General features: G+C 45.2%; 1 protein-coding gene across 1 annotated transcript in view; it reads left to right on the top strand.

The window, feature by feature from the left end:
- LOC110536995 (progestin and adipoQ receptor family member 3) overlaps positions 1-12,275 on the top strand; it is a 33,483-nt gene extending 21,208 nt beyond the window's left edge. Inside the window, exon 8 of the mRNA XM_021622685.2 lies at positions 11,733-12,275. Within this exon, the coding sequence (XP_021478360.1) occupies positions 11,733-11,769 (37 nt within the window). The 3' untranslated portion in view covers positions 11,770-12,275. The remainder of the gene's footprint in view (positions 1-11,732) is intronic.
- Positions 12,276-12,661: the final 386 nt, after the last annotated feature.

The following is a 12,661-nucleotide window of genomic DNA, read 5'->3' as shown; positions in this document are numbered from 1 at the left end:
GGCAAAGTGCAGACCTGACCCTCTTCCAGGTGCGCTCGCAACGTTGGACAAAAGCCTGAGCGGAGGGGACGCTGGACTCGGCGAACTGAGATGAGAACAACGGAGGCTGGTACCCGAGGCTACTCTGAAAAGGAGATAGCCCGGTCGCAGACGAAGGAAGCGAGTTGTGGGCGTATTCTGCCCAGGGGAGCTGTTCTGACCAAGACGCAGGGTTGCGAAAAGAAAGACTGCGTAAGATGCGACCAATAGTCTGATTGGCCCGTTCTGCTTGACCGTTAGACTGGGGGTGAAAGCCGGAAGAGAGACTGACGGAAGCCCCAATCAAACGGCAAAACTCCCTCCAAAATTGAGACGTGAATTGCGGACCTCTGTCCGAAACGACGTCTGACGGAAGGCCATGAATTCTGAAAACATTCTCGATGATGATTTGTGCCGTCTCTTTAGCAGAAGGAAGCTTAGCAAGGGGAATGAAATGAGCCGCCTTGGAGAACCTATCGACAACCGTAAGAATAACAGTCTTCCCCGCTGACGAAGGCAGTCCGGTGACAAAATCTAAGGCGATGTGAGACCACGGTCGAGAGGGAATAGGAAGCGGCCTGAGACGGCCGGCAGGAGGAGAGTTACCGGACTTAGTCTGCGCGCAGACCGAACAAGCAGCCACGAAACGACGCGTGTCATGCTCCCGGGTGGGCCACCAGAAACGCTGGCGAATGGAAGCAAGCGTACCCCGAACGCCAGGGTGGCCGGCTAACTTGGCAGAGTGAGCCCACTGAAGAACGGCCAGACGAGTAGGAACGGGAACGAAAAGAAGGTTCCTAGGACAAGCGCGCGGCGACGGAGTTTGAGTGAGTGCTTGCTTTACCTGCCTCTCAATTCCCCAGACAGTCAACCCGACAACACGCCCCTCAGGGAGAATCCCCTCGGGGTCAGTGGAGGCTACTGAAGAACTGAAGAGACGAGACAAAGCATCAGGCTTGGTGTTCTTAGAGCCCGGACGATAAGAAATCACGAACTCGAAACGAGCGAAAAACAGCGCCCAACGCGCCTGACGCGCATTAAGTCGTTTGGCAGAACGGATGTACTCAAGGTTCCTATGGTCAGTCCAAACGACAAAAGGAACGGTCGCCCCCTCCAACCACTGTTGCCATTCGCCTAGGGCTAACCGGATGGCGAGCAGTTCGCGGTTACCCACATCATAGTTACGTTCCGACGGCGACAGGCGATGAGAAAAATACGCGCATGGGTGGACCTTGTCGTCAGAGAGGGAGCGCTGAGAAAGGATGGCTCCCACTCCCACCTCTGACGCGTCAACCTCGACAACGAACTGTCTAGAGACGTCAGGTGTAACAAGGATAGGAGCGGATGTAAAACGATTCTTGAGGAGATCAAAAGCTCCCTGGGCGGAAACGGACCACTTAAAGCACGTCTTGACAGAAGTAAGGGCTGTGAGAGGAGCTGCCACCTGACCGAAATTACGGATGAAACGACGATAGAAGTTCGCGAAGCCGAGAAAGCGCTGCAGCTCGACGCGTGACTTAGGGACGGGCCAATCAATGACAGCTTGGACCTTAGCGGGATCCATCTTAATGCCTTCAGCGGAAATAACAGAACCGAGAAATGTGACGGAGGAGGCATGAAAAGTGCACTTCTCAGCCTTCACAAAAAGACAATTCTCTAAAAGGCGCTGGAGGACACGTCGAACGTGCTGAACATGAATCTGGAGTGACGGTGAAAAAATCAGGATATCGTCAAGGTAAACGAAAACAAAGATGTTCAGCATGTCTCTCAGGACATCATTGACTAATGCCTGAAAGACAGCTGGAGCGTTAGCGAGGCCGAAAGGAAGAACCCGGTATTCAAAGTGCCCTAACGGAGTGTTAAACGCCGTCTTCCACTCGTCCCCCTCCCTGATGCGCACGAGATGGTAAGCGTTACGAAGGTCCAACTTAGTGAAAAACCTGGCTCCCTGCAGGATCTCGAAGGCTGAAGACATAAGAGGAAGCGGATAACGATTCTTCACTGTTATGTCATTCAGCCCTCGATAATCTATGCAGGGGCGCAGAGACCCGTCCTTCTTCTTGACAAAAAAAAACCCCGCTCCGGCGGGAGAGGAGGAGGGGACTATGGTACCGGCGTCAAGAGCTACAGACAAATAATCTTCGAGAGCCTTACGTTCGGGAGCCGACAGAGAGTATAGTCTACCCCGGGGGGGGGTGGTTCCCGGAAGGAGATCAATACTACAATCATACGACCGGTGTGGAGGAAGAGAGGTGGCCCTGGACCGACTGAACACCGTGCGCAGATCGTGATATTCCTCCGGCACCCCTGTCAAATCACCAGGCTCCTCCTGTGAAGAAGAGACAGAGGAAACAGGAGGGATAGCAGACATTAAACATTTCACATGACAAGAGACGTTCCAGGAGAGGATAGAATTACTAGACCAATTAATGGAAGGATTATGACAAACTAGCCAGGGATGGCCCAAAACAACAGGTGTAAAAGGTGAACGAAAAATTAAAAAAGAAATGGTTTCACTATGATTACCAGAAACAGTGAGGGTTAAAGGTAGCGTCTCACGCTGAATCCTGGGGAGAGGACTACCATCCAGGGCGAACAAGGCCGTGGGCTCCTTTAACTGTCTGAGAGGAATGTCATGTTCCCGAGCCCAGGTCTCGTCCATAAAACAGCCCTCCGCCCCAGAGTCTATTAAGGCACTGCAGGAAGCTGACGAACCGGTCCAGCGTAGATGGACCGACAAGGTAGTGCAGGATCTTGAAGGAGAGACAGGAGTAGTAGCGCTCACCAGTAGCCCTCCGCTTACTGACGAGCTCTGGCCTTTTACTGGACATGAAGTGACAAAATGACCAGCGGAACCGCAATAGAGACAGAGGCGGTTGGTGATTCTCCGTTCCCTCTCCTCAGTCGAGATGTGGATACCTCCCAGCTGCATGGGCTCAGCACCCGAGCCGGCAGAGGAAGATGGTAGTGATGCGGAGAGGGAGGCGACGGAGAGCGCGAGCTCCTTTCCACGAGCTCGGTGACGAAGATCAACCCGTCGCTCAATGCGAATAGCGAGTTCAATCAAGGAATCCACGCTGGAAGGAACCTCCCGGGAGAGAATCTCATCCTTTACCTCTGCGCGGAAACCCTCCAGAAGACGAGCGAGCAAGGCCGGCTCGTTCCAGCCACTGGAGACAGCAAGAGTGCGAAACTCAATAGAGTAGTCTGTTATGGATCGATTGCCTTGACATAGGGAAGACAGGGCCCTGGAAGCCTCCTCCCCAAAAACAGATCGATCAAAAACCCGTATCATCTCCTCCTTAAAGTCTTGATACTGGTTAGTACACTCAGCCCTTGCCTCCCAGATTGCCGTGCCCCACTCACGAGCCCGTCCAATAAGGAGAGATATGACGTAGGCGACACGAGCAGTGCTCCTGGAGTAAGTGTTGGGCTGGAGAGAAAACACAATATCACACTGGGTGAGGAACGAGCGGCATTCAGTGGGCTCCCCAGAGTAACACGGCGGGTTATTGATTCTGGGCTCCGGAGATTCGAAAGCCCTGGAAGTGGCCGGTGGATCGAGGCGGAGATGGTGAACCTGTTCTGTGAGGTTGGAGACTTGGGTGGCCAGGGTCTCAACGGCATGTCGAGCAGCAGACAATTCCTGCTTGTGTCTGCCTAGCATCGCTCCCTGGATCTCGACGGCTGAGTGGAGAGGATCCGAAGTCGCTGGGTCCATTCTTGGTCGGATTCTTCTGTTACGGTGCGTGAATGAGGACCCAAAAGCGAATCAACTTAAACAGAGCTTCTTTAATTACCAAACATAGGTAGGCTCAGATGGACCGGCAGATTCCGACAGGACAGGACAAGGTTACAGCAAACATGACGACAGTCTGGTTCAGGCATGAATGACACAAACAAACAAACAAGAATCCGACAAGGACAGGAGCAGAAACAGAGAGAGATATTGGGACCTAATCAGAGGGAAAAAAGGGAACAGGTGGGGAACGGGGTGAATGGGTAGTTAGAGGAGACAAGGGACAGCTGGGGGAAAGCGGGGGAGAAAAGGTAACCTAACACGACCAGCAGAGGGAGACAGGGTGAAGGGAAAGGACAGAGACAAGACAACATGACAGTACATGACATTATTAGTGACCAATGTTCAATGAGTACGGTTATATGCACACACAATACGATTATTATGGATAGTCAGATTAATATAATAGTTAGTTTAAAATGTTTACTTAAAGAACGATTTCTCTAATAATCCTGTTTACATGAACACATCTGACATCAGACTACCTGATGGGACTTATTTACCACCACAGACAGATGCTGGCACTAAGACCGCACTGTATAAGGAAATAAGCAAACAGGAAACCACTCACCCAGAGGCGGCGCTCCTAGTGGCCGGAGACTTTAATGCAGGGAAACTTAAATCAGTTCTACCAAATCTCTATCAACGTGTTAAATGTGCAAAAAGAGGGAAAACAATTCTACTCCACACAGAGACTCGTACAAAGCTCTCCCTCGCCCTCCATTTGGTAAATCCGACCACAACTCTATCCTCCTGATTCCTGCTTACAAGCCAAATTTAAAGCAGGAAGCACCAGTGACTCGGTCTATAAAAAAAATGGTCAGATGAAGCAGATGCTAAACTACAGGACTGCTTTGCTATCACAGACTGGAACATGTTCCGGGATTCTTCAGATGACATTGAGGAATACACCACATCAGTCATTGGCTTTATCAATAAGTGCATTGAGGACGTCGTCCCCACAGTGACTGTACGTACAGTTCCTTGCGAAAGTATTCGGCCCCCTTGAACTTTGCGACCTTTTGCCACATTTCAGGCTTCAAACACAAAGATATAAAACTGTATTTTTTTGTGAAGAATCAACAACAAGTGGGACACAATCATGAAGTGGAACGACATTTATTGGATATTTCAAACTTTTTTAACAAATCAAAAACTGAAAAATTGGGCGTGCAAAATTATTCAGCCCCTTTACTTTCAGTGCAGCAAACTCTCTCCAGAAGTTCAGTGAGGATCTCTGAATGATCCAATGTTGACCTAAATGACTAATGATGATAAATACAATCCACCTGTGTGTAATCAAGTCTCCGTATAAATGCACCTGCACTGTGATAGTCTCAGAGGTCCGTTAAAAGCGCAGAGAGCATCATGAAGAACAAGGAACACACCAGGCAGGTCCGAGATACTGTTGTGAAGAAGTTTAAAGCCGGATTTGGATACAAAAATATTTCCCAAGCTTTAAACATCCCAAGGAGCACTGCGCAAGCGATAATATTGAAATGGAAGGAGAATCAGACCATTGCAAATCTACCAAGACCTGGCCGTCCCTCTAAACTTTCAGCTAATACAAGGAGAAGACTGATCAGAGATGCAGCCAAGAGGCCCATGATCACTCTGGATGAACTGCAGAGATCTACAGCTGAGGTGGGAGACTCTGTCCATAGGACAACAATCAGTCGTATATTGCACAAATCTGGCCTTTATGGAAGAGTGGCAAGAAGAAAGCCATTTCTTAAAGATATCCATAAAAAGTGTCGTTTAAAGTTTGCCACAAGCCACCTGGGAGACACACCAAACATGTGGAAGAAGATGCTCTGGTCAGATGAAACCAAAATTGAACTTTTTGGCAACAATGCAAAATGTTATGTTTGGCATAAAAGCAACACAGCTCATCACCCTGAACACACCATCCCCACTGTCAAACATGGTGGTGGCAGCATCATGGTTTGGGCCTGCTTTTCTTCAGCAGGGACAGGGAAGATGGTTAAAATTGATGGGAAGATGGATGGAGCCAAATACAGGACCATTCTGGAAGAAAACCTGATGGAGTCTGCAAAAGACCTGAGACTGGGACGGAGATTTGTCTTCCAACAAGACAATGATCCAAAACATAAAGCAAAATCTACAATGGAATGGTTCAAAAATAAACATATCCAGGTGTTAGAATGGCCAAGTCAAAGTCCAGACCTGAATCCAATCAAGAATCTGTGGACTGAACTGAAAACTGCTGTTCACAAATGCTCTCCATCCAACCTCACTGAGCTCGAGCTGTTTTGCAAGGAGGAATGGGAAAATATTTCAGTCTCTCGATGTGCAAAACTGATAGAGACATACCCCAAGCGAATTACAGCTGTAATCGCAGCAAAAGGTGGCGCTACAAAGAATTAACTTAAGGGGGCTGAATAATTTTGCACGCCCAATTTTTCAGTTTTTGATTTGTTAAACAAGTTTGAAATATCCAATAAATGTCGTTCCACTTCATGATTGTGTCCCACTTGTTGTTGATTCTTCACAAAAAAATGCAGTTTTATATCTTTATGTTTGAAGCCTGAAATGTGGCAAAAGGTTGCAAAGTTCAAGGGGGCCGAATACTTTCGCAAGGCACTGTACATACCCCAACCAGAAGCCATGGATTACAGGCAACATTCGCACTGAGCTAAAGGGTAGAGCTGCCACTTTCAAGGTGCGGGACTCTAACCCGGAAGATTACAAGAAATCCCGCTATGCCCTGCGACAAACCATCAAACAGGGAGTGTCAATACAGGGCTAAGGTTGAATCATACTACACCGGTTCCGACGCTCGTCGGATGTGGCAGGGCTTGCAAACCATTACTAACCGGTGTCTCTATATAGCCTTGCTACTCTTATTTTCAAATGTCTTTTTACTGTTGTTTTATTTCTTTACTTACCTACCTACACACACACACACACACACACACACAAACACACACACACACACACACACACACACACACACACACACACACACACACACACACACACACACACACACACACACACACACACACACACACACACACACACACACACACACACACACACACCTCTCTGCACACAATTCGTTCTCTATGCACTCTGCTCATGGCGGCTATGAGTTTGTGAGTACCCATATTAACAGCTCCGTTTGGGCTGCTCTGCTCAATGAAGAGACATGAGACAGCAGTTAGCTGTTAGCTACTTTTCATCACTCTAAACTCTGACAAAACTCAAGGAACATTATTTTCTGTGAAATAATCTCTGCCGACTTATATTTGACGAGGTTGAAGCACTTCTGTCACCATGTTATGATCTTAGTTGGCAGGGTAGCGTTGGACTAGTAACCGGAAGGTTGCAAGTTCAAACCCCCGAGCTGACAAGGTACAAATCTGTCGTTCCGCCCCTGAACAGGCAGTTAACCCACTGTTTCTAGGCCGTCATTGAAAATAAGAATCTGTTCTTAACTGACTTGCCTAGTTAAATGAAAAAGGTGTTAGTCAGATTTGACTGTACTGCAGAGCATGACTCAGCTTCAGAATGTTAGTGATCAATTTAGCCGAGTTCTGCCGTACCCTAGTTATTGATGAAAAAGCAGGCCCTACCCAGTTTTAACCTGATGTGTATAATGTCGGGGCCCAGGTAGGGTAGCAGAGCTCTAATAAGAGGGAGGGTGTTAGTACATGCGCAGATCAACTACACCACTGGAACGTCGATTAAGCTGTTTACATGCCCTAATAATTTTAAAGATTGCTCAGAAAACCAGGTGTTTTAATCAGCGTATACTGACCGTACTCTGATTAAGACAAGCAGTGTAAAATGTTTACATAATAACAATAACATATTGCCATACTCAGTTTACATGAACACTAATAATTCGTTATTAAACGTGACTATGGCAGCAGTCTCTAAAGTGCAGGGCAGGGTACTGGGCAGAGGCCGACTATTGATGGCTGTTTAACATGCTGATGGCCTGGAGATGGAGGCTGTTTTTCAGTCTCTCTGTCCCAGCTTCGATGCACCTGTACTGTCTCTGCCTGCTAGATGGTAGCAGGGTGAACAGGCCATGGCTCGGGTGGCGGAGGTTCTTGTTGATCTTCTTGGCCAAGTGCTGTAGGTATCTTGGAGGGCATGCAATGTGCCCCCAGTGATGCGTTGGGCTGACCGTACCACCTTTTGGGGAGCCCTGCGGTTGCGTGTGGTGCAGTTGCTGTATCAGGTGGTGAATACAGCCTGACAGAATGTTCTCAATGGTACATCTGTAGAAGTTGGTGAGGATCTTAGCCGAATTTCTTCAGCCTCCTGAGGTTGAATTGGCGCCTTCCTCACCACACTGGCTGTGCGGAGGGACCATTTCAGTTCCTCAGTGATGTGCATGCCAAGGAACTTGAAGCTTTTGACACTCTCTAGTGGCCCCGTCGATGTGGATGGGGACGTGCTCTCTCTGCTGTTTCCTGTATTTCACGATCAGCTCCTTTGTTTTGTTGACGTTAAGGGAGAGGTTATTTGCCTGGCACCACTACTCCCTGTAGGCTTTGTCGTTGTTGTTGGTAAACGGGCCTTCCACTGTTGTATCATCTGCAAACCTGATGATTGAGTTGGAGACGTGCATAGCCACACAGTCATGGGGCAACAGGGGAACAGGAGGGGGCTCAGCACCCACCCCTGTGGTTCCCCTGTGATGAGGATCAGCATGACAGAGGTGCTGTTATTCAAAATGTCAGTGGGTAACAATAATATACCTTTGAAAGAAAATATTCTAAACTAACCCTCACATTTTTCATGTTTATGCAAAAATATATATTATACTGAACAAAATATAAACAACATGTAAAGTGTTGGTCCCATGTTTCATGAGCTGAAATAAAATATCCCAGAAATGTTTCACAGACACAAAAGCTTATTTCTCCCAAATGTTTTGCACAAATTTGTTTACATCCCTGTTAGTGAGCATTTCTCCTTTGCCAAGATAATCCATCCACCTGACAGGTGTGTCATATCAAGAAGCTGATTAAACAGCATGATCATTACAGAGGTACACCTTGTGCTGGGGACAATAAAAGGCCACTCTAAAATGTCCAGTTTTGTCACACAAAACAATGCAAAAGATGTCTCAAGTTTTAAGGGAGCTGCAGGAATGTCCACCAGAGCTGTTGCCAGAGGATTTACTGTTAATTTATATGCCATAAGCCGCCTCCAACTTCGTTTTAGAGAATTTGGAAGTACGTCCAACTGGCCTCACAACTGCATACCATGTGTAACCAAGCCAGCCCAGGACCACAACATCTGGCTTCTTCATCTGCGGGATCGTCTGAGACCAGCCACCCGGACAGCTGATGAAACTGAGGAGTATTTCTGTCCATAATGAAGCGCCTTTGTGGGGGAAATCCATAGGTTAGGGCCTAATGATTTTCTTATATGAACTAAAGTAAAATGATTGAAATTGTTGCGTTTTTATATTTTTGTTCAGTATATTATGTACAAATATCCTGTCACTCAAATTAAAACAAGTCATACAACAAATGTTTTAAATGTAGTTTCAGTATGAAAGGCAGGGTTTGGAAAAGCCCTTTCATAGATCACCCTGTAGTTCTCATCACAAGGCGAGACAATTTAATATGTAAATAGTATACATGTAAAACATGCCAGTCTCTAACTACTAGACTAACTAACTAAAAACATGTAACTACTTGACTAACTAACTAAACATGTAACTACTGGACTAACTAACTAAATATGTAACTACTAGACTAACTAAGCATGTAACTACTAGACTAACTAACTAAACATGTAACTACTAGACTAACTAAGCATGTAACTACTAGACTAACTAACTAAATATGTAACTACTAGACTAACTAAGCATGTAACTACTGGACTAACTAACTAAATATGTAACTACTGGACTAACTAACTAAAAACATGTAACTACTTGACTAACTAACTAAACATGTAACTACTGGACTAAATAAATATGTAACTACTGGACTAACTAACTAAGCAGGTAACTACTGGACGAACTAACTAAACATGTAACTACTGGACTAACTAACTAAACATGTAACTACTGGACTAACTAACTAAACATGTAACTACTGGACTAACTAACTAAACATGTAACTACTGGACTAACTAACTAAACATGTAACTACTGGACTAACTAACTAAACATGTAACTACTGGACTAACTAACTAAACATGTAACTACTGGACTAACTAACTAACTAAATATGTAACTACTGGACTAACTAACTAAATATGTAACTACTGGACTAACTAACTAAATATGTAACTACTGGACTAACTAACTAAATATGTAACCACTGGACTAGAATTTTAACTCTCACTGTAAGTACACCTGATCCGCCACTTTGGCATCTCTAGATAGAATAAATATATATTATAAACTGGGTCGTACGAGCCCTGAATGCTGATTGGCTGAAGGCTGTGTTATATCAGACTGTATACCACAGGTATGACACAAATGGCTTGACTACTGTTCTAATTACATTGGAAACCAGTTTATAATATCAATAAGGCATCTTGGGGGTTTGTAGTATATGGCCAATACACAACGGCTAAGTGTTGTATCCAAGCGCTCCATGTTGCACGGTGCATAAGAACAGTCCTTAGACATGGTATACTGGCCATATACCACACACCTCCGGGCCTTATCGCTTAAATAAGAGGTACTAAATAAGGTTTCATCTTATTGTAAGAAATTGTAAGAAAATAAATTCTACTTACCAGTGATAAGGTTGCTTGGGGCAAAAGCAAAGAGAGACAGAAAACTGGAGGGTCGCCGGTTCAAATCCCAAGTCTCTCATGAAAAGATGATGGGAAGTCAGCATCCTAATTGCATCTCCTACCATTGTGCCCTTGAGCAAGGCACTTAACCTCTGGAATGAGGACAAAGTATTCTTCCCCTTTTCTGTCATGTTCTCACAGGATCTCTGTGATCTCAGCAGATGTAACCCCTGAACTCTCTGTGTCAGTTTCCTCTCCCTGGTTCTTCCAGCACAGGGAGCATAGCAGTACCACACAGGTAGACAACCAACACCATCCACACCACCACCCCAAACAGCATGAAGGACAACAGGTTACCGTCCATGGTCCCACTTGTTGTGGCGCGGGAGGGAAAGAGAGGGAGGTGGAGACAGAAAGAGGCTCCCTTGACCTTCCAAATGGACAGACATTGTGCAGACCCTAGTGACCAAAAGGAGGATGATAGAATAAGTCTGTGTGTGTGTGTTCATGCATGCATGTATCTGTGTTTACGTGGGAGACTTAAGTATTCTGTAAAGAGGACATAGTTGGCTGCCTAGAAGCAGGTGAGTGTTTAAATGATGCCATTATCTTAGTGCAAACAGAAAGCACATTATTCTGTCAGTACGGCCTCACACCATTTTGTTCATATTCATGTGTACATCCACGGTGTATCCAACACTTTAACTACATGACATAGACTGACCAGGTGAATCCAGGTGAAAGCTATGATCCTTTTTGATGGCAAATCCACTTCAATCAGTGTAAGGGAGGAGACAGGTAAAACAATATGTAAGGTGCGTGCAACTCAATATTAGGAAGGTGTTGCTAATGTTTGATATACTCAGTGTAAATACTATCTGCTTATCTGTTCAACCCAGATTAAATATAGAAACACACTATAGAAAACCTGTCACCCATGCCACATGGAATATTAGTGCAGCGAAGGTAGGCTACAGATTAGTAGTTACTTCTATGTGAGACTATCAGTCTCTGTCTCCCTCTGTTGGCTAAATGAAGCGGTGAAGGCAAACGAAAAGACAAACCAACCAATTGCTGAACACCACAGCTCAGTCAGGTGGAAGAACACTGACTACCCAGTAGCAGCCTACTTTGTTTGAAGCCAACCATCCTATTTCCTCCCTCATATACACAGGTATGGAGCATGTTACCCTACCAAGGAGAAGAGGTAACATTGAGACATCACTGCTAGAGGGAAGCCAACTGGATCTCCCACCTGAAAACACTGACCCCTAGTGGTTTGAATATTGACTTTGATCTCAGGCCCTTCATATGAACATTTCAACCCAATGAACATGTTTTGCCCACAGCTTATTAGCTGATACTGCATATCATGTTTCCCATGTTGATGATGTTCATTATGCATTATGTTTGAACCACGAGAAGATATTAAATCCAGGCTGTGTCCCATAGGGAAGCGCACTGTTGGCCCAGGGTCATCTGGGTTTGGCCTGGGTAGGTTGTCATTGTAAATAATCATTTGTTCTTAACTGACTTGCCTACTTAAATGAAAAAAATATAATTAAATTATGAAAAAGATTCAAGTAAATTAAATGTAAACAATAATGATTGATATTAACATGATGTATTCTATTAAATCTAATCATAAGATGATATTAACGTGATGTATTGTATTAAATCTAATCATGTTGACATTATGTAAATAACTGCCTCGTGTATTCAACATCTTGACACACGCAGTAAAATAAGAGTTTAACAGTTCGACTTTTTCATCCCTCATTACCTTAATTACTATGACACACCCCTCACTGTGTTCATTGGCTGCACAGTTTTGCTTCATAACCTGGTTCAAGCGTTTACCAAGAAACCCCGAAGAAGGTACTGTGTGCAGAAACGTTGGTTGTCTTGCCCATTTGGGAGCATAATTAGAATGTGTGACTTTCTTTCTTTGTATAGTTTACACTCAGTCAACATCTCTACAAAACATTTTTTGGGGATGGGCTTCAATTAATGCATTTTACTAGGCTAAATGAAGAATTACACAATTGTTTCTAGTCCTCCCTGACTCTTATGACAAACTCTATCTTAACTTCAGATTGGTCA

Source organism: Oncorhynchus mykiss, chromosome 12, assembly GCF_013265735.2.
Source record: "Oncorhynchus mykiss isolate Arlee chromosome 12, USDA_OmykA_1.1, whole genome shotgun sequence".
Lineage (NCBI taxonomy): Eukaryota > Metazoa > Chordata > Actinopteri > Salmoniformes > Salmonidae > Oncorhynchus > Oncorhynchus mykiss.
The sequence above is the reverse complement of the archived record's forward strand: the minus strand, read 5'-3'. Positions and strand labels throughout refer to the sequence as shown.